Here is a 25137-nt window from a genome sequence, read left to right as displayed (position 1 = left end):
AGAGAGGGAGAGTGAGTGTGGTGGTGAGAGAGAGAGAGGGAGAGTGAGTGTGGTGATGAGAGAGAGGGAGAGTGAGTGTGGTGGTGAGAGAGAGAGAGGGAGAGTGAGTGTGGTGATGAGAGAGAGAGGGAGAGTGAGTGTGGTGATGAGAGAGAGAGAGGGAGAGTGAGTGTGGTGGTGAGAGAGGGAGAGTGAGTGTGGTGGTGAGAGAGAGAGAGGGAGAGTGAGTGTGGTGATGAGAGAGAGAGGGAGAGTGAGTGTGGTGATGAGAGAGAGAGAGGGAGAGTGAGTGTGGTGGTGAGAGAGGGAGAGGGAGAGTGAGTGTGGTGATGAGAGAGAGAGAGGGAGAGTGAGTGTGGTGATGAGAGAGAGGGAGAGTGAGTGTGGTGGTGAGAGAGAGAGAGGGAGAGTGAGTGTGGTGATGAGAGAGAGAGGGAGAGTGAGTGTGGTGATGAGAGAGAGAGAGGGAGAGTGAGTGTGGTGGTGAGAGAGGGAGAGTGAGTGTGGTGGTGAGAGAGAGAGAGGGAGAGTGAGTGTGGTGATGAGAGAGAGGGAGAGTGAGTGTGGTGATGAGAGAGAGAGAGAGTGAGTGTGGTGGTGAGAGAGAGAGAGGGAGAGTGAGTGTGGTGATGAGAGAGAGAGAGGGAGAGTGAGTGTGGTGATGAGAGAGAGGGAGAGTGAGTGTGGTGGTGAGAGAGAGAGAGGGAGAGTGAGAGTGAGTGTGGTGATGAGAGAGAGAGAGGGAGAGTGAGTGTGGTGGTGAGAGAGGGAGAGTGAGTGTGGTGGTGAGAGAGAGAGAGGGAGAGTGAGTGTGGTGATGAGAGAGAGGGAGAGTGAGTGTGGTGATGAGAGAGAGAGAGGGAGAGTGAGTGTGGTGATGAGAGAGAGGGAGAGTGAGTGTGGTGATGAGAGAGAGGGAGAGTGAGTGTGGTGGTGAGAGAGGGAGAGTGAGTGTGGTGGTGAGAGAGGGAGAGTGAGTGTGGTGGTGAGAGAGAGAGAGGGAGAGTGAGTGTGGTGATGAGAGAGAGGGAGAGTGAGTGTGGTGATGAGAGAGAGGGAGAGTGAGTGTGGTGGTGAGAGAGGGAGAGTGAGTGTGGTGATGAGAGAGAGAGAGGGAGAGTGAGTGTGGTGATGAGAGAGAGGGAGAGTGAGTGTGGTGGTGAGAGAGAGAGAGGGAGAGTGAGAGTGAGTGTGGTGATGAGAGAGAGAGAGGGAGAGTGAGTGTGGTGATGAGAGAGAGGGAGAGTGAGTGTGGTGGTGAGAGAGAGAGAGAGAGAGGGAGAGTGAGTGTGGTGATGAGAGAGGGAGAGGGAGAGTGAGTGTGGTGGTGAGAGAGAGGTAGAGTGAGTGTGGTGGTGAGAGAGGGAGAGGGAGAGTGAGTGTGGTGGTGAGAGAGAGAGAGGGAGAGTGAGTGTGGTGGTGAGAGAGAGGGAGAGTGAGTGTGGTGGTGAGAGTGAGAGAGGGAGGGAGAGTGAGTGTGGTGGTGAGAGTGAGAGAGGGAGAGTGAGTGTGGTGGTGAGAGTGAGAGAGTGAGTGTGGTGATGACAGAGAGGGAGAGTGAGTGTGGTGGTGAGAGAGAGGGAGAGTGAGTGTGATGGTGAGAGAGAGAGAGGGAGAGTGAGTGTGGTGGTGAGAGAATGAGAGGGAGAGTGAGTGTGGTGAGAGAGAGAGAGAGGGAGAGTGAGTGTGGTGAGAGAGAGAGAGGGAGGTAGAGTGAGTGTGGTGGTGAGAGAGAGAGAGGGAGAGTGAGTGTGGTGGTGAGAGTGAGAGAGGGAGAGTGAGTGTGGTGATGAGAGAGAGGGAGAGTGAGTGTGGTGAGAGAGAGGGAGAGTGAGTGTGGTGGTGAGAGAATGAGAGGGAGAGTGAGTGTGGTGAGAGAGAGAGAGAGGGAGAGTGAGTGTGGTGAGAGAGAGAGAGGGAGAGTGAGTGTGGTGGTGAGAGAGAGAGAGGGAGAGTGAGTGTGGTGATGAGAGAGAGGGAGAGTGAGTGTGGTGAGAGAGAGAGAGGGAGAGTGAGTGTGATGGTGAGAGAGAGAGAGGGAGAGTGAGTGTGGTGGTGAGAGAATGAGAGGGAGAGTGAGTGTGGTGAGAGAGAGAGAGGGAGAGTGAGTGTGGTGGTGAGAGAGAGGTAGAGTGAGTGTGGTGGTGAGAGAGGGAGAGAGTGAGTGAGTGTGGTGGTGAGAGAGGGAGAGAGTGAGTGTGGTGAGAGAGAGAGAGAGGGAGAGTGAGTGTGGTGGTGAGAGAGAGAGAGAGGGAGAGTGAGTGTGGTGAGAGAGAGAGAGGGAGAGTGAGTGTGGTGGTGAGAGAGAGAGAGAGGGAGAGTGAGTGTGGTGGTGAGAGGGAGGTAGAGTGAGTGTGGTGGTGAGAGAGAGAGAGGGAGAGTGAGTGTGGTGATGAGAGAGAGGGAGAGTGAGTGTGGTGGTGAGAGAGAGAGAGAGGGAGAGTGAGTGTGGTGGTGAGAGGGAGGTAGAGTGAGTGTGGTGAGAGAGAGAGAGGGAGAGTGAGTGTGGTGGTGAGAGAGAGAGAGAGGGAGAGTGAGTGTGGTGGTGAGAGGGAGGTAGAGTGAGTGTGGTGGTGAGAGAATGAGAGGGAGAGTGAGTGTGGTGATGAGAGAGAGGGAGAGTGAGTGTGGTGGTGAGAGAGAGAGAGAGTGAGTGTGGTGGTGAGAGAGGGAGAGAGAGTGGTAGAGAGAGGTTGTGAAATCATCCCCGGGATTGTTTGTTTATCTGAGTAACATTGGGGGCTCCGTGTCTGTGTTGAGTCGGTGAAGCAAATTTCACATGTGTGATCTGAGAGAGGGGGGGGGGGGGTGGAGAGAGAGGGAGAGAGAGAGGGGGGGTGGGGGGGGTGGAGAGAGAGTTGTGGGAGGGAGCGAGGGGTGGTGTTTCTGGACTGTCGGGAAGGGAAGCCGTCATGAGCTTTTTCATTATGATGCCAAAGATTTTGTTTTTACCAACTATTCAAGTGTTCTAATGACCCCCCCCCTCTCTCTCCCTCTCTCGCCCTCACACAGATATGGATGAAGAAAAACAGGAAAAGGTGGAACAATGGCTGAGTCGAGCTGTGTCACTCTGGTCTCAACAAGAAAATAAATGAACACATGTACTGCAGAACCCACCAATTCTGACCACTGGGCTGTGGGTCAGAGGGGCAGGGTTTTGGCCTTCTATCAGTGAAACTCACTGACTGTAATTTGTAAGTTTCTGCTAGCTGCTGGAGAACGCTGACAACCCACTGATTTCCCCTCTACCTTCACTGACGGGGCACTGCAGCTTATCCCCTCCCCAGTCCCATTCGTTTACTGAAAGGGAACACCACTGACCACACACTGTCTGGGTGCTGGAGTATTCCCAGCACAGCAGATGATACTGGTGTGGTAGTTTGGGTGGTGCTTGATTGCTGAGGCTACTTTATCAGAAACCCCTTTCTTTTAGCTTATGTACATATGGGTTATATGTATGACCCCACTTTTAATGTGAAAATAAACCTCTGTGTGTGTGTGTGTGTGTGTGTGTGTGTGTGTGTGTGTGTGTGTGTGAGGGGCACTTGGAAAAAGAAAGAGGAAGAGAGGAAACGGGCCCAAAGTAACTATTGTTTGAGCGTCTGAGAGAGTGAGAGAGAGTAAACAGATACAGAGTGACCAGAGGAGAAGCTGGAGATGGGAGAGAAAATCTGCTGTGAACCTTTAATGCTGTAATGATTATTCATGTGGGAACAGAGAACAGCGTACACATCCGGCCTGGAGACCAGAGGAAGACAGGCTTCTCTTCCAGAGACCTCCATTCATTCCACGGTCACTTCTACAGGACAGCGGCCGAACCGAGAGAGAGAGAGTGAGTAACTAGACTGACACAAAACACACTGTCTACACACCTTTATACGCTTCAGTACTCATATATACACCTCTAGACATGCCTGTACTCTTATATCCATCAATTTACTCCTCTAAACACCTTATTATTATTATATTATACTTACAAACACCTTTACACACTTCTGTACGTTTATATACCTCTTATACACCTCTACGTCTTATACACCTCTATACTGTCTTATACACCTCTATACTGTCTTATACACCTCTACGTCTTATACACCTCTATACTGTCTTATACACCTCTATACTGTCTTATACACCTCTACGTCTTATACACCTCTACGTCTTATACACCTCTATACTGTCTTATACACCTCTACGTCTTATACACCTCTATACTGTCTTATACACCTCTATACTGTCTTATACACCTCTATACTGTCTTATACACCTCTACGTCTTATACACCTCTACGTCTTATACACCTCTATACTGTCTTATACACCTCTACGTCTTATACACCTCTACGTCTTATACACCTCTACGTCTTATACACCTCTATACTGTCTTATACACCTCTATACTGTCTTATACACCTCTACGTCTTATACACCTCTATACTGTCTTATACACCTCTACGTCTTATACACCTCTACGTCTTATACACCTCTATACTGTCTTATACACCTCTATACTGTCTTATACACCTCTACGTCTTATACACCTCTATACTGTCTTATACACCTCTATACTGTCTTATACACCTCTACGTCTTATACACCTCTATACTGTCTTATACACCTCTATACTGTCTTATACACCTCTACGTCTTATACACCTCTACGTCTTATACACCTCTATACTGTCTTATACACCTCTATACTGTCTTATACACCTCTACGTCTTATACACCTCTATACTGTCTTATACACCTCTACGTCTTATACACCTCTACGTCTTATACACCTCTATACTGTCTTATACACCTCTATACTGTCTTATACACCTCTACGTCTTATACACCTCTACGTCTTATACACCTCTATACTGTCTTATACACCTCTATACTGTCTTATACACCTCTACGTCTTATACACCTCTATACTGTCTTATACACCTCTATACTGTCTTATACACCTCTACGTCTTATACACCTCTATACTGTCTTATACACCTCTATACTGTCTTATACACCTCTACGTCTTATACACCTCTACGTCTTATACACCTCTATACTGTCTTATACACCTCTATACTGTCTTATACACCTCTACGTCTTATACACCTCTACGTCTTATACACCTCTATACTGTCTTATACACCTCTATACTGTCTTATACACCTCTACGTCTTATACACCTCTATACTGTCTTATACACCTCTATACTGTCTTATACACCTCTACGTCTTATACACCTCTATACTGTCTTATACACCTCTACGTCTTATACACCTCTACGTCTTATACACCTCTATACTGTCTTATACACCTCTATACTGTCTTATACACCTCTACGTCTTATACACCTCTATACTGTCTTATACACCTCTATACTGTCTTATACACCTCTATACTGTCTTATACACCTCTACGTCTTATACACCTCTATACTGTCTTATACACCTCTACGTCTTATACACCTCTATACTGTCTTATACACCTCTATACTGTCTTATACACCTCTACGTCTTATACACCTCTATACTGTCTTATACACCTCTACGTCTTATACACCTCTATACTGTCTTATACACCTCTACGTCTTATACACCTCTATACTGTCTTATACACCTCTATACTGTCTTATACACCTCTACGTCTTATACACCTCTACGTCTTATACACCTCTATACTGTCTTATACACCTCTATACTGTCTTATACACCTCTACGTCTTATACACCTCTATACTGTCTTATACACCTCTACGTCTTATACACCTCTATACTGTCTTATACACCTCTATACTGTCTTATACACCTCTATACTGTCTTATACACCTCTACGTCTTATACACCTCTACGTCTTATACACCTCTATACTGTCTTATACACCTCTATACTGTCTTATACACCTCTACGTCTTATACACCTCTACGTCTTATACACCTCTATACTGTCATATACACCTCTACGTCTTATACACCTCTATACTGTCTTATACACCTCTACGTCTTATACACCTCTATACAGTCTTATACACCTCTACGTCTTATACACCTCTATACTGTCTTATACGCCTCAACGTCTTATACACCTCTATACTGTCTTATACACCTCTATACTGTCTTATACGCCTCTACGTCTTATACACCTCTATACTGTCTTATACACCTCTATACTGTCTTATACACCTCTACGTCTTATACACCTCTATACTGTCTTATACACCTCTACGTCTTATACACCTCTATACTGTCTTATACGCCTCTACGTCTTATACACCTCTATACTGTCTTATACACCTCTACGTCTTATACACCTCTATACTGTCTTATACACCTCTACGTCTTATACACTTCTATACTGTCTTATACACCTCTATACTGTCTTATACGCCTCTACGTCTTATACACCTCTATACTGTCTTATACACCTCTATACTGTCTTATACACCTCTACGTCTTATACACCTCTATACTGTCTTATACACCTCTACGTCTTATACACCTCTATACTGTCTTATACACCTCTATACTGTCTTATACACCTCTACGTCTTATACACCTCTATACTGTCTTATACACCTCTATACTGTCTTATACACCTCTACGTCTTATACACCTCTATACTGTCTTATACGCCTCTACGTCTTATACACCTCTATACTGTCTTATACACCTCTATACTGTCTTATACGCCTCAACGTCTTATACACCTCTACGTCTTATACACCTCTATACTGTCTTATACACCTCTATACTGTCTTATATACATCTGTATACACTGATATACATCTATATATACTTGCATGGGATGAGTTGAGGATGATGAGGTGGGGTTTTGATCGTCATCCAACATCCTGACCTCACTAACACTTTTGTCACTAAATGCAATCAAATCTTTACAGCAGTGTTTTCCTATAAATCAGATGACTGTATGTCCAAATCATAAAGAGCTGGAGTGACCGCCCCGTGTGGAAGAGTACAGGATAATCTGGCGTGATGTTGGATGGGGGGAAAGTGTGTTAAGTAGTTAAACAACAACAACAACGATAATAACAACAACCCCCAGCCGGCGCATTAATCTCTAAACACATTTTGGGGGTGAGGGGCCGTAACCATGGACACATCTGCCCAGCAACGGCGACCAAAACAACGTCTCTCAATCACTTCCTGAAAACAACAGACCAGGATTAAGATTAGAGCGAGAGAGAGAGCGAGTGATGGGGTCACTGGGGATGATGATTGCACACTCACAAACACATCATACTGGTACAACACACAGAGCTATACACACACACACCTGTTCACAGGTGAAAGGACACACAATCCAGTGCGGCCTGTGCAGTTAAGCCCTACCCATTGAGCCTACAGCACTTTAGCCCCGACTACTACATGTTTCAGTCAGGGCTGCTTTCAGAATGAGCTGCAGTACAGGACAGCCAATTAGAACAGAGCTTAATTAGCCAATTAGAACAGAGCTTAAATGCATATGTCAATCTTGAAGGCACAGTTCATAAACAGCCTGTTTAATTGTAATGGGTAAAGAGAAGCTGTGAATGTATGTAGTGTAATATATATTTATATATATACATCAGCTTCTCATTTCTTTTATTCTGGTTTATATATTGTATATTTTATATTGCACAACATTCAGCTGTACAGCAAATGGGGAGTGGTTGAGGAGCGTGTGATTGGTTGAGATAACTGTGCTGTTTATTCACACATTAAATGGCTTGTTTGCGGCTCAGCAGTAACCAGCAGCAGAACAGTGGAGGGTTGTGTGAAACAGCAGCACGGCTGTGATGAAACGCGGTGCTCTGTATAATATAATATTACTATATTACGAATAGCTTATGTATCTGTAATGTATCTGTAATGTATCTGTAATGTATCTGTAATTGTACTCTTACACAAGTAGTATAGATCAGTCATTTTCACAGTCAGGTTCTGTTTTAGTTTTTTGTTTGTTTGTTGATTTGTTTACCACGTGGTCTCTGTGTCCACCTCTGTCCTTCTCCTTCAAGCGGCAGCTCCTCCTCTTCCTTTCATCTTTTATTTAGAACCGTTTTGTTGCCCCTTAAATCTGACCTGAACTATGCGGTCCTCGGTCTCCCTTTATTTTTAACACACCCGTTTTCGGGAAAACCACCCTAGTGCGCTGCGATTGGCTAATCTAGGGCTCTGACTTGCCTGAGAGTCCCGCCCCCTGCACTGGGATTGGCTAGTCCTCCTGGTTACCTGCTTTCTGAGCTGAGGGCTCCTGTTTTGCCCCGCCTACCGGGTGCTGGGATTGATAACTGTGGCTAGTGCTCGCCCTAGTCGCCCCGCCCTCTTGTAAGGATTGGCTAACCGGGACTACTCGTGTTGAACTACCGGCTAATCCCGGCGAGGGGCGGGGCCTGCCGGAGAACAGGTGGGAAAGGAGCAAGGCTCCCTCCACCCTGACGAGGGCCGCATTGTTCTCCTAGCGGGAGCCGGCAGCAGCATCACCCAGGACCCGCGGGGAGCCGCAGCTGGCTGGGCAGTCGGAATCGGAACCACCTCCAGGCTCGGCTAGCCGTGTATCGGCGTGTAGGCTAGGCTAACCCGCGCAGAGCAGCGATGCTATGACCGTGTGTTTCCCCCGCGCTGGCTGGAAGGCACGGGGGAAGGCAAGGAGGGACAGCCGGCGAGGGAGACACCATCACCGGACAAGCTGGTGAGAGAGCGGCCGATGGGGCGGGATGGGGAGGCAGGGGGGGAGGCAGGGGAAACAGACACTGACTCATCCTGAGAGGATATGATTTAAAGCTACAAGAGCTATTTTAATAGCCTGCATGTGGAATCAGACCCCGCTGTGTTGATCAGTGCTGGGCTGGAATGGAGAGGGTAGGTGTTTTGATGGAGGGGTGAGGAGGTGCTGGGAGTCGCACCTCTCCCCCAGAAGGAGCTGGCATGGAGGGCTGTGTCAGTATTTAGAGCAGGTAGTAGTGCTGCGCGGAGATGAGAGATAGAGGCAGTGTCTGTCTGCAGGGATGTTCAGACAGGGCGATTACCTGCAGTAAGTCGCACCTGGAGTTACTGGGGTTGGAGGGGGTATTTGTAGGAGGTGTTTACCTTCAGCAGGTAAGTTTAACTGTTACAGGTGTTGTTATGGGGCCGGGGGGTATTTAGCTACAGTGGTCGTTCTAGGAATATCCAGAGGGGCATTTACCTGCAGTGGGTGTTAGAGGGGGTGTTTATCTACAGTGGGTGTTAAAAGGAGTATTTGGAGGGGGTATGTTATTTACAATGAGTGTTAGAGGAGGTATATTATCTACAGTAGGTGTTAGAGGGGTGTTTATCTACAGTAGGTGTTAGAGGGGATGTTTATCTACAGTATGTGTTAGAGGGGGTATTTGGAGGGGTATATTATCTACAGTAGGTGTTAGAGGGAGTATATGGAGGGGTATATTATCTACAGTAGGTGTTAGAGGGGGTGTTTATCTACAGTAAGTGTTAGAGGGGGTATTTGGAGGGGTATATTATCTACAGTAGGTGTTAGAGGGGTGTTTATCTACAGTAAGTGTTAGAGGGGGTATTTGGAGGGGTATATTATCTACAGTAGGTGTTAGAGGGGTGTTTATCTACAGTAAGTGTTAGAGGGGGTATTTGGAGGGGTATATTATCTACAGTAGGTGTTAGAGGGGTGTTTATCTACAGTAAGTGTTAGAGGGGGTATTTGGAGGGGTATATTATCTACAGTAGGTGTTAGAGGGGGTGTTTATCTACAGTAGGTGTTAGAGGGGGTATTTGGAGGGGTATATTATCTACAGTAGGTGTTAGAGGGGGTGTTTATCTACAGTAGGTGTTAGAGGGGGTATTTGGAGGGGTATATTATCTACAGTAGGTGTTAGAGGGGTGTTTATCTACAGTAAGTGTTAGAGGGGGTATTTGGAGGGGTATATTATCTACAGTAGGTGTTAGAGGGGGTGTTTATCTACAGTGGGTGTTAAAAGGAGTATTTGGAGGGGGTATGTTATTTACAATGAGTGTTAGAGGAGGTATATTATCTACAGTAGGTGTTAGAGGGGGTGTTTATCTACAGTAGGTGTTAGAGGGGATGTTTATCTACAGTAGGTGTTAGAGGGGGTGTTTATCTACAGTAAGTGTTAGAGGGGATATTTAGAGGGGTATATTATCTACAGTAGATGTTAGAGGGGGTATTTGGAGGGGTATATTATCTACAGTAGGTGTTAGAGGGGGTGTTTATCTACAGTAGGTGTTAGAGGGGGTGTTTATCCACAGTAGGTGTTAGAGGGGATGTTTATCTACAGTAGGTGTTAGAGGGGGTGTTTATCTACAGTAAGTGTTAGAGGGGATATTTAGAGGGGTATATTATCTACAGTAGATGTTAGAGGGGGTATTTGGAGGGGTATATTATCTACAGTAGGTGTTAGAGGGGGTGTTTATCTACAGTAGGTGTTAGAGGGGGTATTTGGAGGGGTATATTATCTACAGTAGGTGTTAGAGGGGGTGTTTATCCACAGTAGGTGTTAGAGGGGATGTTTATCTACAGTAGGTGTTAGAGGGGGTATTTGGAGGGGCTGTTTATGTACAATAGGTGTTGGAGGGGGTGTTTATCTACAGTAGGTGTTGGAGGGGTGTTTATCTACAGTAGGTGTTAGAGGGGGTATTTGGAGGGGGTGTTTATCTACAGTAAGTGTTAGAGGGGATATATTATCTACAGTAGATGTTAGAGGGGGTATATGGAGGGGTATATTATCTACAGTAGGTGTTTGAGGGGTGTTTATCTACAGTAGGTGTTTGAGGGGTGTTTATCTACAGTAGTTGTTAGAGGGGGTATTTAGAGGGGGTGTTTATCTACAGAAGGTGTTGGAGGGGTGTTTATCTACAGTAGTTGTTAGAGGGGGTATTTGGAGGGGGTGTTTATCTACAGTAGGTGTTGGAGGGGGTATTCAGAGGAGGTAATTAATAAAAACGGATGGATCCAGTCATTCCAGGAGTAACTGGGAGAAGACCTCCTCCTGTAAGCCTGCTGGCCGCTGTGGGAGGAGTTGTGGTCAGTGTGTTTGGGCTCTCTGGGCTTTGTGCTTCATGTTTGGGTGAAAACAGTGAATGAAGCCGTGGGGCAGCTCGCTCCCACTGGCCCGAACGAAGCCAGCGGCCCTCTGCCAGCTGTCATTTCCACTCATTCAGCAAACCTTCGGCAAACCTTCAGTGGGAAACACTGAACAATAGAGTGATGTGTATGTATTCCTGATGTGTGTGTGTGTGTGTGTGTGTGTGTGTGTGTGTGTGTGTGTGTCACCGGTTTTGCCGGTTCTGAGTGATGGCGCGTGCTCTTTGTTGCAGCTGCGCGTGGAATCCCCCCTCCCCTTCCCTCCCCTATCCCCCCTTTCCCCCTCCCCTCCCTCTTGAGCGCCTGTCCTACTTTCGGGTTGGGCTGAAGCCCCGCGCCTCTTTTGTTCAGTGCTGTTGCAGAGGATTGCGTTATGAAGCGCGTGTGTGTGTGTGTGTGTTTTGGGGGGGGAGTGTTGAAGGAGGGGGGTCCGCTGGTCTGCAACGGACAATGCGTGAGACAAGGCCACAGATGACACCAGGAGAGGAGTCACAGAGGATAATGGTTTATTATACAGTTAATACTGTGAGGTTTTCACAGGTGTTCTGACACCTGTCCCCAGTGACGGGTTAAAGATCCCGGTGGAACCATGATATAAACCCCTGCAGCTGTGAAACGGGCTGGACCGTGGGCGTGTACTAGAAGTGCTGACAGTAATAAATCACAACACAGGAGTTTGATATCATGGATTTCCTTGATTGTACAGTGGGTTCTATTTGATGTTGCTGTGCTTTCATATTGAGTACCTAGAACTCTGTTTCCTGTTTTTTCCATTGTTCCACACTGTGCTCCATTTGATATTTCCTACCACCTTTTTTGGTCTGAATATGTAGAACCCTGTTTCCTGTTTAGTGTTTCTGTTTAGTATCTAGAACCACTGTGCTCCGTTTGATGTATATACAGCTGTTTAAGTGTTTTTGGTCTGAGCACCTTCACACTCTTTCAGTGCTTTTCTTACTTGTTGTGCTATCTAGAACCCAAGTGTTCTACCATGCGTATACAGGCTTTGCTACAGTTCTCATTAATATTGAACAATCTTCAGGTTCTAACTCAAACAGGCTGCTGGGTTTATTGTTTTGAGTGCTGGTTATTAGCCAGCCTGTTCCCACGGTCATCAATAACCTACTAATCAGTGCCCTCTCTCCATCTCTTTTTTGCTCTCTCCAGACTGGCAGTGTGTGTGTGTGTGTGTGTAAAGGGTGAGCATGGCTCCTAGGCCATCCTCAGGTGAGTTATGGGGGCTTCACCTGATGCCCCCCCGGATCCTGGTGGACTGCTGTCTGCCCAACGGCATGCTGGTCAGTCTAGAGTGTCTGAGGGAGGCTCCGCTCATCAGCGTCAAACAGCAGCTCTTCACTGAGGCCCGCAAATACCCCCTCTACCACCTACTGCAGGTAAACACCCCCTATAAATACCCCCTCTACCACCTACTGCAGCTAAACACCCCCTATAAATACCCCCTCTACCACCTACTGCAGGTAAACACCCCCTATAAATACCCCCTCTACCACCTACTGCAGTTAAACACCCCCTATAAATACCCCCTCTACCACCTACTGCAGTTAAACACCCCCTATAAATACCCCCTCTACCACCTACTGCAGCTAAACACCCCTATAAATACCCCCTCTACCACCTACTGCAGGTAAACACCCCCTATAAATACCCCCTCTACCACCTACTGCAGTTAAACACCCCCTATAAATACCCCCTCTACCACCTACTGCAGGTAAACACCCCCTATAAATACCCCCTCTACCACCTACTGCAGTTAAACACCCCCTATAAATACCCCCTCTACCACCTACTGCAGTTAAACACCCCCTATAAATACCCCCTCTACCACCTACTGCAGGTAAACACCCCCTATAAATACCCCCTCTACCACCTACTGCAGTTAAACACCCCCTATAAATACCCCCTCTACCACCTACTGCAGGTAAACACCCCCTATAAATACCCCCTCTACCACCTACTGCAGGTAAACACCCCCTATAAATACCTCATAAACATTTCTTGTTGTCGGTAGGAGGAATCGTGCTACATCTTTGTGGGCGTGACCCAGGAGGCGGAGAGGGAGGAGTTTTATGATGAGACACGACGGCTGTGTGATCTCAGACTGTTCCATCCAATCCTGAAGGTCATCGAGCCGCTGGGCAACCGCGAGGAAAAAATCCTCAACAGAGAGATCGGTCAGTGTGTGTGATTTTACTTGCCCCTGTTCCGCCATGATGTGTGTGTGTGTGTGTGTGTGTGTGTGTGTGTGTGTGTGTGTGTTTAACAGTGTGTTTGTGTTCAGGCTTTGCTATCGGCATGCCGATCTGTGAGTTTGAGCTGGTGAAGGACCCGGAGGTGCAGGACTTCAGGCGGAGCATCCTGAGTGTGTGTCGGGAGGCGATGGAGGAGCGCGAGGGGGGCGGAGCTCACACACAGGCGCTGTACGTTTACCCCCCCAGCGTGGAGTCTTCACCTCAACTGCCCCAACACATCTACTGCAAACTGGACAAAGGTGTTTGTGTGTTTTAGGTCTGGAGCTGACAGTGATATTATTACTTTATAGATGTAACCAGCGGCCTCAGCGGTTCTGGTCCATTAGCATTGTAACAGTTATGTATGCTAATGCTGGATCATGCTGTAGTAGGGTCGGGATATATAAATACAGGATATATGTTATCATTCATCATAGAGAAACTAAATGTCTGACTTACAGGCTAATTAATAAGTCATAAACAATGCTACATGCATGCTAATAAGCTAGGCTAACTCTGCTGTGCTCTGACATAATGCTGCACAAAGATGCATCTGCTGTTAATAAACCTTTATAACCACTGTTATGGAAGAGCAACAGCTTCTCACACTGTGCTCTACTGCTGCCCTACACACACCTAAAATAAAACTCACTTAAAATACAACTCACTAAAATACAACTCACTGGAGTGTTTGGGGTGTTAGGGTGAGGTCAGTGTTGTGATGTGGGATCAGTTAGCTTAGCAGTAATCATGGTGAGACCGAGGCCTGTTCTGTTGCTAATGTGAATGACCCCGACAACACAATGACCCATAAAATCAGAACTAAAATCAGTATTATATTTACTCCTGTCTGTTAAATACGGCATGATACACTGTATCGTTAGTCTCTCAGAACATCCCCTTTCTTCTCTCTCTCTCTCTTTCTCTGGGCAGGTCGTTTGATCGTCACTATCTGGGTGGTGGTCTCTCCCTCGAATGCGAAGCAGAAGTACACTCTGAAGATCGCTCATGACTGCCTCCCGGAGCAGCTGATAGCGGAGGCGATTCGTAAGAAGACCAGGAGCATGCACCTGTCTGCGCAGCAGCTGCGGCTGTGTGTACAGGAGTACCAGGGCCAGTACATCCTCAAAGTGTGTGGCTGTGATGAGTATCTGCTAGAGAAATACCCCCTCAGCCAGTACAAGGTGTGTGTGTGTGTGTGTACCTTTTCAGTTATGCTTACATATACAGTATATAATATGTATAAACACTATATGGAGACTCCTTTAAACGAGTGAGTTTTGCTACTGAATGCACTAATTACTGACACAGACATGTAGTGGCACATGCACAGCTTGTTTAATCAGCATAGAAAAGCACAGCCAATAGAACAGGACACGCTGGAGCAGCCAGGCATGAGTGTAAAGTCACAAGGCGTCTACCATCCGGCAGATAGAGGGGTATATGGGCCCGCAGCACTGGGCTGTGGAGCAGTGCAACTGACTTCTCTAGAGTACTGGATGAGTTTGAGTGGCATTTCTCATCTAATCATCCATTATCAGTACCTGACCTCACTAATGCTCTCATGGCTGAATGGCATCAAATCCTCACAGCAGTGTTCCAAAATCTGATGTAAGGATTTTGGAGAAGATTGGAAACTGTTACATCTCTGCAGGAGAACTTTTGGACATATAATGTATATAACTTGGGACATTCAGCATATATAAAGTATTATGTATGCATGTAATACATATTGAACATATAACATATAGGCACTTACATATATATAATACATATGGGATATATGATCTGTCTCTCTCTCTCTCTCTCTCTCTCTCTCTCTCTCGCTCTGTCGCTCTCTCTGCTGCAGTATATCCGTAGTTGTATAACAGTAGGCAAGTTGCCCCACCTGATGTTGGTCAGTAAGGACAGTTTGTACAGTCAGCTTCCTGCCAGTGGATTTGTCGCCCCGTCCTACAGCCGGCGGACGCCCCAGCCCAGCCCCTGCCCAGGTGGGGCCGATCCTTCACCCCCTCGCTCGCTCTGGGCCTTTAACACACTCCTCAGGGTGCGCCTACTGTGCGCAACATATGTCAACGTCAACATTCGAGACATCGACAAGGTACAGTGTATATCACAATACCTACACAGTGTTACTAATATTCACCCTGAGACTGTAGCTCCGCCTCCTCAGTGTATATCACAATACCTACATTTAGAGTTATTAATATTCACCCTAATGAGAGACTGTAGCTTCGCCTCCTCAGTGTATATCACAATACCTACATTTAGAGCGTTATTAATATTCACCCTAATGAGAGACTGTAGCTCCTCCTCCTCAGTGTATATCACAATACCTACATTTAGAGTTATTAATATTCACCCTAATGAGAAACGTGTGTGTGTGTGTGTGTATGTGTGTGTTAGATCTACGTAAGGACTGGTATATACCATGGAGGAGAGCCTTTATGTGATAATGTTAACACACAGAGAGTTCCCTGCTCCAACCCCAGGTAAAACACACAGACACACATGAACACCTACTGTACTGTTACAAACACAACATGTAACTGGTTTGCCTGTGTGTGTGTGTGTGTGTGTGTGTGTGTGTGTGTGTGTGTGTACTAGATGGAATGAGTGGTTGACATATGACATCTATTTGACGGATCTGCCTCGCTCGGCCCGGCTCTGCCTGTCCATCTGCTCCGTAAAGGGCCGCAAGGGTGCTAAAGAGGTCAGCCCGTCACGCTGCACTCACTCAGACTATTACACCTCATTTTATTACACCACCTTACACCCTTCTAAACCACCTTACACCACCTTACACCCTTCTACACCACCTTACACCACCTTACACCCTTCTAAACCACCTTACACCACCTTACACCCTTCTACACCACCTTACACCACCTTACACCCTTCTACACCACCTTACACCACCTTACACCCTTCTAAACCACCTTACACCACCTTACACCCTTCTACACCACCATACACCCTTCTACACCACCTTACACCCTTCTACACCACCATACACCCTTCTACACCACCTTACACCCTTCTAAACCACCTTACACCACCTTACACCACCTTACACCCTTCTACACCACCTTACACCTTTCTACACCACCTTACACCCTTCTACACCACCTTATACCCTTCTACACCACCTTACACCACCTTACACCCTTCTACACCACCTTACACCTTTCTACACCACCTTTTAGCTTTAGAAAGAACAGGGAGTTTAAGTTCTATGTCCAGCTCGGCAGCGTTATTGTAACTGTGTGTGTGTGTGTGTGTGTGTGTGTGTGTGTGTGTGCAGGAGCACTGTCCGCTGGCCTGGGGGAATGTAAATCTGTTCGACTATAAGGACACGCTGGTCAGTGGTAAAGTGGCTCTGGGTCTGTGGCCGGTTCCACACGGACTGGAGGACCTACTCAACCCCATTGGAGTGGCGGGATCCAACCCCAACAAGGTGGGAGCTGTGTGTGTGTGTATGTGGGGTGGGGGGGGGGATTTGATGGGTCACACTGTTCACACTTGTTAAACCTGTTAAAAAAATGCTTCACTCTGATGATGATTTACATAGTGATTTATAGTGTCACTGATTCTGTGTGTGTGTGTGTCTGCAGGAGACGCCGTGTGTGGAACTGGAGTTCTCCTCCTTTAATCAAATGGTGGTTTTCCCAGATGAACAGCAGATCGAGGAGCACGCCAACTGGATTGTCTCACGAGAGCTGGGCTACAACTACTCCCTCAGCCTGGTAATACACACACACACACACACACACACACACACACACACACACACACACACACAGACACACAATCTTCTCGGAGGAAGAGCATGCTAGGCCTCAGCCTCCCAGTACTGGCAGCACACTGTGTGTGGCAGATCGTGGGGGGAACTGGGAATGACTGAACTGGGAATGACTGAATATTGAGAGAAAGCTCGGTTACTAACGGCAGTCAGTAGGACAGTCACTGCCATAAACACTGCTGGAGGAAACTACCATGACTGATGATGATGATGATGAGGGTGATGGTGAGGGTAGTGATGATGGTACTGGGGTTGATGTGATGATGGTGATGAGGATGATGATGGTAAGGGTGATGAAGATGCAGTAACATGTATCTCTCTCTGTGTTCAGAGTAATCGTCTGGCGTGTGACAGCACCATCTCTCAGGCGGAGCTGGAGCAGTTACGTTCTCTCTGCAGCAGAGACCCCCTGTATGAGCTCTCAGAGCAGGAGAAAGACTTCCTGTGGAGACACAGGTACACACACACACATAAATACTGTCCCTGTCAGAACAAAGCCTTTTTACAGTCAGTTGTCTATAACGTAACATATATAACATAATATAACATAATAACATATAATAATATAACAGTATTCTGCTGTACTCTGTACTCATACTCTACTACACAGTACTTTACTATACTCTACTATAGTGTACTGTAACACAATATACTGCACCATACTATCATATAGTACTGTACTATCACACTACACTGCACTGTATACTACACTGGTTGTTAACCTGCAGCTGGAGCTGGGTGTGATAATGCTGTGTTTTCAGGCACTACTGTGTGAATATTCCCGAAAGTCTTCCCAAACTGCTGCTGTCTGTCAAATGGAATTCCCGGGATGAGGTGTCCCAGGTGGGAATGCAAGTTAAATTCATCTGTGAATTTATTGGGTTAAAGTTTATTGTTGAAAGAATGAGAATCAACCACTGATCTTTGCACTCGCATGTGCATGTGCATGTGCATGTGCATGTGTGTGTGTGTGTGTGTGTGTGTGTGTGTGTGTGTGTGTGTGTGTGTGTGTGTGTGCGTGCGTATAGATGTATTGTCTGTTGCGCGACTGGCCCCTGATGCAGCCTGAGAGTGCTCTGGAGCTGCTGGACTGTAACTTTCCTGACCCAATGGTGCGAGAGTTCGCTCTGCGCTGCCTCATCCAGGGTCTCACAGACGATAAGATCAGCCAGTACCTGCTGCAGCTCGTACAGGTGAGGCCACTTTATTAGAAACACCTATCTTGTGTTCCCACTCACTGGCCACTTCTAAGAAACACTTGTGTGTTTGTTTAGGTGCTGAAGTATGAGATGTATCTGGACAATCCTCTGGCTCGGTTCCTGATAAAGAAAGCTCTGACCAATCAGCGGATCGGACACTTCTTCTTCTGGCATCTCAAGTGAGTGAGGTCACAGTAAATCTGCTGAGGATGATGGGGTTGATTCCGTTAGTGTAAAGGTGTATGTCTGATTGTGTGTGTGTGTGTGTGTGTGTGTTGAGGTCTGAGATGCACAATAAGACGGTGTCCCGGCGCTTCGGGCTGCTGTTGGAGGCGTTCTGCAGGGCGTGTGGAATGTACCTGAAACACCTGAACAGGCAGGTCGAGGCCATGGACAAACTGGTCAACCTGACAGACACTCTGAAGCACGAAAAGAAGGACGAGACTCAAAAGGTAAAACACATTCATTTAAACTCACCCAGCAACAACTAGCATGAAGTGCCATTATCTAGAACCAGCTAGCACTTTCCATGCCATCCTGCATCGTCGTCTAAAATCATCTGGAATCATATCATCTTCAGTTCTTCTCCATGTGTCTCTCAATTGTCCTCTCAATTAACACAGTCATCTACCCTCACCTGGAACCAGCTGGCTGCACCTGGCGTACTGATTAGTAGGACTGCAGAGTGTAGTTTAGGGTGTTGTTCTCGGCAGTAAGCTGGGGTGTGTTTGTGATGTTCGTAGTGTGTCTGGACTCTGGTGTGTGAACTCTCTGAAGTGTGTATGGGCTGAGTGTGTGTGTTGTCTTCTGGAGCTGACAGGAACACTGTGACTAACAGCAGCTGCTGTGTGTAAACTGTGCTGGGATCTCCGTCAGTGAGAACTGACTCACCAGTCTCACTCAGACAGTCTCACTGAGAAGTGATTGTTTGTTCCTTCAAGTTTATATTTTACTTCATAAATCATTGTACAGGCTGATCCTGTGCTGTAATTGGTCGATAAGGCTGGTTCTTTGTTCTGATTGGCTGTTTTAGACCCAGATGAAGTTCCTGGTGGAGCACATGTCCCGTCCAGATTATATGGAGGCACTGCAAGGATTTGTCTCTCCTCTGAACCCTGTACACCAACTGGGCAACCTCAGGTACACACACACACTTTAACACACACACACACACACTTTTCTTCAGACAGAAATGACAGCATAAAAACCTGTTTAATAATTATATGCTCCATATTTTGCACCATATTACACACCATTACTATTACGGTTTTACTCATTAATTAAGTCTTTAGAGTATTTCATTTTTCTGCTGTTAGTCCAACAAAAGACAAGACAGACAAAAAAATGTATTTCTCTCTCTCCCAGGTTAGAGGAGTGCAGGATAATGTCGTCAGCGAAGCGCCCCCTCTGGCTGAACTGGGAGAATCCTGACATCATGAGTGAACTTCTCTTCACCAACAATGAGGTCATCTTCAAAAACGGAGATGGTGAGAGAGTGAGGGGAGAGAGACATGTGGTCTGGACCATGTCTGTGATTAGAGTTCCAGGTCCTACAGCTGTACAGATTTACAGCATATTTAGTTCAGCATGGGTTAGGCAGCCTTCATACCGGACCTGAAACACTGCTCCTAACCACAAACCACACGTCACCCACATTTATCCAGGTGTTCAGAGCTCTGCAAAACCCCACTCTTCACGGCTGAACCGTATGAGGTTTTACTGTATAAGTAAATGTGTGTGTGTGTGTGTGTGTTGCAGATTTGAGGCAGGACATGTTGACGCTGCAAATCATCAAGATCATGGAGAATATCTGGCAGAACCAGGGACTGGACTTGCGGTAAGACTTCCAACATCTGCACTCCACCATCTACACTCTCCACCAATCACACTCCACAATGTCAGACACACTGATTACTGTCATAATCTCTCTCTCTCTGCAGGATGCTGCCGTACGGGTGTCTCTCTATTGGAGACTGTGTTGGGCTGATTGAGGTGGTGAAGAACTCCTACACTATAATGCAGATCCAGTGCAAAGGTGGTCTGAAGGGGGCGCTGCAGTTTAACAGCAACACGCTGCACCACTGGATCAAAGAGAAGAACAAGGGAGAGGGGTTAGAAACACACACACACACACAGTCAAACACACACAGTCCAACTTTTAGGGCTTACAGTAAACCTGAGGGTTCACTTCCCCTCACTGAGTTCAGCTCTACTGCAGCTCTACTGCTTCCGGAAGCTGGAAAACAGGAAACACCTAAACCTGACCCGGTCTGTACTGGAATTCAGGAGTGGTTCTCAGGGTTTCTGTGGGGTTTCTTTACGGCTCTGTAACCCAGGCCTGCAGGGATTCACATGGACTTCTGGTAGAGCCACATGAGCACATTTCTGTATTATCCATCTCCAGTCATGCCTCTCTCTCTCTCTCTCTCTCTCTCTCTCTCTCTCAGCTATGATAAGGCGATTGATCTGTTCACTCGGTCCTGTGCTGGTTATTGTGTGGCCACGTTTATCCTGGGTATTGGTGACCGACACAACAGCAACATCATGGTCAAAGAGAACGGACAGGTAAATACAGTCGGCCTTATAGGATCATAACACTGAAGACTTTTAATCAGTAAATGTAATGCTCTCTCTCTCTCCCTCCCCACACCTCTCTCTCGCCTTCTCTCTCTAGCTGTTCCACATAGACTTTGGTCACTTTCTGGACCATAAGAAGAAGAAGTTTGGGTATAAGCGTGAGCGTGTGCCCTTTGTCCTCACCCAGGACTTCCTCATTGTCATCAGTAAAGGCATGCAGGAGTGCACCAAGACCAAGGAGTTTGAGAGGTTAGCACAACAACACACACATTAACATAGCAGCTCTGTTAAATTAAATGTTTTGTAATGTATAGTACCTCACCACAGATACTCTGTATACAATATATGATACAGTAGATAAGGATTATAGGAGAAAACATGTAGATGTTGCCAGTTAGTGCCAGCTTTTAGGGCTCCTAGTCCCAGCAGTGTCTGTCTTTGGGGCTCGTACTCTCGATATTGTCAAACTTTATGGCTTTTATACTAGTATTCATCTTTAGGGCTCTTACTATTCAGAGTGAGAGCCTTTTGTGTTCTTAGTCTTGACAGTGCCCACTCTTGATAGTGCCAGCTTTTAAGGCTCCTATTCCTGGTAGGGCTTTTTAGGGCTTTTACTCTGGTAGTGCCTGTAAGACTGTTAGTCTGGTAGTACCCACATTTAGGGCTCTTATTTTTGGTACTACCTGCCTTTAAGACCATTGCATTTGGTAATGTTAATCTTTAGAGCGCCATCTACCCACCTTGAGAGAGCATGGCTACATTCAAAATGTGCACACACACAAAACACACACACAAAACACACACACAGATGCACATTTCGACACAGCCCTGCTGACTGTGTCCTCTCTGTTTGCAGGTTTCAGGAGATGTGCTATAAGGCCTATCTGGCAATCCGGCAGCACGCCAGCCTGTTCATCAACCTGTTCTCGCTGCTGCTGGGCTGTGGGATGCCGGAGCTGCAGAGTTTCGATGACATTGCCTACCTGCGCAAAACGCTCGCTCTTGAGAAGAGCCAGCAGGAGGCGCTGGAGTACTTCACCAAACAGATGAACGACGCCCACCATGGCGGCTGGACCACCAAGATGGACTGGATTTTCCACACTATCAGGCATATGCCCAATGAGCACTGACCTACACACACACACTTATACATGGACAAGGACGCACACACCGACACTGGAAAGACTGGAAAGACCCCAGTTACTCACACTGACAGCATAAGCAGAATATACTCAGAGAAAGACACACACACTCACACACACTCACACACGTACACACCTACGGACACACAGACACACAGTCACACTGGAAGGCCACTCCGTTACTCTTACAGCACAGGCTGGCAGTAGTGAATACACCGTGACTTACACGCAGTATTACAGACACTGTGAGCTGTGGCGTAGCGGTGTTCAGTTGTGCCAACCGAATCTTATACCAGACTGTTACCGCTGCACTTCTCAGAGGTGCTAAAGGAGGAGTTCGTGTTCTTCTGACTGACGTTCACTGAGTCACTCAGTTCACTGATGTCTTACCACAGACCTGAACACGGAGCTCACTGCTCACGGTTACTGTGGACTCTCTGACCGAAGCCCCTGCCAGCCTCAGGGCTCTTGGTAGTATCACCCTTTGGGCTCTTACGTTTGGTAGTGTCGGCGTTTTCCGTTTTTAGGCATTTTGGTATGAAGTCAGGTTGGCTATGCACTGATTACACTGAGCACAGCAATCACACACACTCACACACACACACACACAGAAACACTTTCTCAGAAATGTTTCTCATCACACGAGTAACTGATGATACGCAGCACTTCTGAGCTGTGCTGTGGAACTACAGCAACGCAGAGGAATTACATGTGATATAACCACAAAGACTTATGGGAAATGTAGTCTGAAAGGTTTCTTCATTGGGATCATTACCGCCGCCTTTGGGCACTTTTACTGTTTAATAGAAATTATTTTCATAGGCCTGCAAACTTATGCACATTTACTATGTAACACACACACACACACACACACACACACACTCAAAGTGGGTTGTCCACTGCTTCCTGCACTAATGTAGTTATAGACACACACACACACACAAAGAGCACTGCACAAGTATAACTGCACTACGTGGGGCGGGGTTAGAGGGGTGATGATTGTGAAGAGTCCTGAAACTCACAGTTGAAATTCAGCTGTTCTTCTTCTTTTTGTTCCTGATTATGATGATAAGGATGATGATGATGATGATCATGTGGAGTGGGTGGAGGTGGTCCAGTGCTGGGGGAATTATGGCTGTCCTCAGATCAGCCAGCACTGGACTCCTACCAGGGCCTGACTGATACATCGCTTAGCTGATACTGCAGATACAACAGTAAGATTTATACTGAGCTTTATTCATATTCTAATGAGCAGAAGCTCTGCTATATGCTCTTATACCAGTCTTTACTGATCTGGGCTATTATTATTAAACCTAGGTGAACCAGAGGACAAGGAATTGAATGAACTACATGTAGAAACACACAGTATTATTATGTATTATGACACATCTTTCCCTCGTCTGTCACTCCGATTCTTACCATAATCAACATGCTGTAAATGTCTGAGCCAGTGAGCTCAGTAATGAAGAAAGTGGTGGTAGTACGCCATCGTTCTGCAGTCCTCTACAGTGATCTGATATTTATATTATAGTGATGAGTTAAATCGCTCTCGTTATCGGTGATGCGTATGGTATCGGCCGGGCCCTAACTCCACCCGAACGCTCCACTAGATTTCCTGATCCTCCTCAGGGTTTCCTAAAGGTCTTTAGGGTCGAGCTTTGGTGGGCGCTGCCGTCACAGTGCCAAACTGGAGGACGGGTTACCTCCAGCATTCCCCATAATGCACTGCAACTGGAAACAGTAAACACTTGAGTAGCATGGTGCGTCACAGTGAGGCTGTGATGGTCTTCCTCAGTACAATGACTCCGACTGCAGCTGTCATAGCGTTAGCGTTAGCGTGTCTGTGCTCGTATTGGGAATTGTGTTTGTAGGGTTTCGATTGAGTAGATTAGAGCTTTAAAACCAGCCGACGACGTGCATCACTGTGAACACAGTCCGACCCAGAACCAGCCAACCCAAAACTATGCGTTTAAAACAATCAGTCATTGCTTTTCGAATGAATAGTACAGTCATTACCCTCAAATCAAGAGGAGCTTCAATCTGCATTGTTCTAGATTTAAAAGAACGAATTACAGCACTGAGAAGAGCTGAAGGTCATATGGAGGTTGAGGAAAGGCCTCTGCTCACTGAGCTTTCCCTGAGCTTTCACTGAGTTCTGCACAGTCAGTGGGGTTTCGATCAGAGCGCCATGTCCAGTCAGTCCAGGCTTCAGCTGTAGACGGCTTTGCGGCCGTGTTTGAGTTCAGCGTCGGGGGTCGTGTGTGTGCGGGGGGTTAGCTTTTGTGTTGCTTGTAGTTTTATTGTTTTTTTATCAAACGAGGCGAAGCGGTCTCTGTTCGAGGTTCCTGGCTTGGCTGTTCTCGTGTAGTCGTCATGTTGAGTTGGAAAAAAGGAAACTGCTCTGAAAAGAATTCTCATCATATAAAAAGTAAAGAATTTGTATTTGAGTATTCCTCATTTTGACCTCAGTGTGAGATATCGTTACTGTTATTGACATCAAACTGAACATTACTGCATGAACAATTTACCGGAATCTGAAGAATACAGCATTGATCTGTTTATCTGAAGCACCTTTGCACTAAAAAACAAAAGAGTGCTGTTCGTTTGTTTGTGTTGAAGAACGCAGGCCGGCCTGAAAAAGCAATACTTCACATTAGATCAGAATTAGAGACTCGGACTCGAGCCAAACTAGATGTGTGTGTGGACCAGTAGACGTTAGTGGTCAGTAGTTGTCGTGGTGGGGTCGTGTTGGAGAATCGCTGTACTGTAATTTTGATAAAAGTTTGTAATTTGCCATCAGCTCAGTCCCGGCCCGGGAGTCGAGTCCGATCTCAGATCGGACTGTTCTGCTTGTTCGTTATTTAATGACGTTTATAGTGATGTTTCCATGAAATAAACATTTCTCAGCCATGGAACACGCGCCTCCTTCCTCGTGTCTCGCTCTTGTTTCTGCTCTTCATCAGATCAGATTCTCTACAGCAACCAGTCAGCCAAAACATTAAGTAGCAGCTGAAGTGAAGAACACTGATGGACAAGCGTAAGAATCTGAGACTCTTTAACAAGAACCAAACCTAGCTGACTGGGTCA

At 46.6% G+C, this 25137-nt stretch overlaps 1 protein-coding gene across 2 annotated transcripts; it reads left to right on the top strand.

The window, feature by feature from the left end:
* The first annotated feature begins 3452 nt into the window (after positions 1 to 3452).
* On the top strand, positions 3453 to 24965 carry LOC140576908 (phosphatidylinositol 4,5-bisphosphate 3-kinase catalytic subunit alpha isoform). Of its 2 annotated transcripts, none has more exons than XM_072696609.1 (22): positions 3453 to 3832; positions 12249 to 12475; positions 13111 to 13273; positions 13381 to 13590; positions 14264 to 14514; positions 15180 to 15431; positions 15737 to 15822; positions 15938 to 16043; positions 16635 to 16787; positions 16945 to 17076; positions 17464 to 17588; positions 17894 to 17975; positions 18161 to 18325; positions 18407 to 18510; positions 18612 to 18783; positions 19365 to 19471; positions 19697 to 19818; positions 20090 to 20168; positions 20272 to 20442; positions 20779 to 20896; positions 21006 to 21157; positions 21765 to 24965. In XM_072696609.1, the coding sequence occupies exons 2-22, from the start codon at positions 12287 to 12289 to the stop codon at positions 22036 to 22038; spliced, it is 3213 nt and encodes a 1070-aa protein (XP_072552710.1). In that variant the 5' UTR covers positions 3453 to 3832; positions 12249 to 12286; the 3' UTR covers positions 22039 to 24965. The 2 variants fall into 2 exon arrangements, with proteins under 2 accessions (XP_072552710.1, XP_072552709.1); XM_072696608.1 differs by lacking the exon at positions 3453 to 3832 and adding an exon at positions 8337 to 8678.
* The last annotated feature ends 172 nt before the right edge of the window (positions 24966 to 25137 follow it).

The sequence above is a fragment of the Salminus brasiliensis genome, chromosome 14 (assembly GCF_030463535.1).
Source record: "Salminus brasiliensis chromosome 14, fSalBra1.hap2, whole genome shotgun sequence".
Classification (NCBI taxonomy): domain Eukaryota; kingdom Metazoa; phylum Chordata; class Actinopteri; order Characiformes; family Bryconidae; genus Salminus; species Salminus brasiliensis.
Note: the sequence above shows the minus strand (reverse complement) of the source record. Positions and strands in the feature narration are given on the sequence as shown.

Excerpts from the sequence above, each read along its gene's own strand:
- LOC140576908 (XM_072696609.1), top strand. The coding sequence starts at position 12,287 with ATGGCTCCTAGGCCATCCTCAGGTGAGTTATGGGGGCTTCACCTGATG. Across the intron at positions 18,511-18,611 it reads TTCTTCTTCTGGCATCTCAA|GTCTGAGATGCACAATAAGA; the intron begins GTGAGTGAGGTC and ends GTGTGTGTTGAG. Across the intron at positions 18,784-19,364 it reads AGAAGGACGAGACTCAAAAG|ACCCAGATGAAGTTCCTGGT; the intron begins GTAAAACACATT and ends TGGCTGTTTTAG.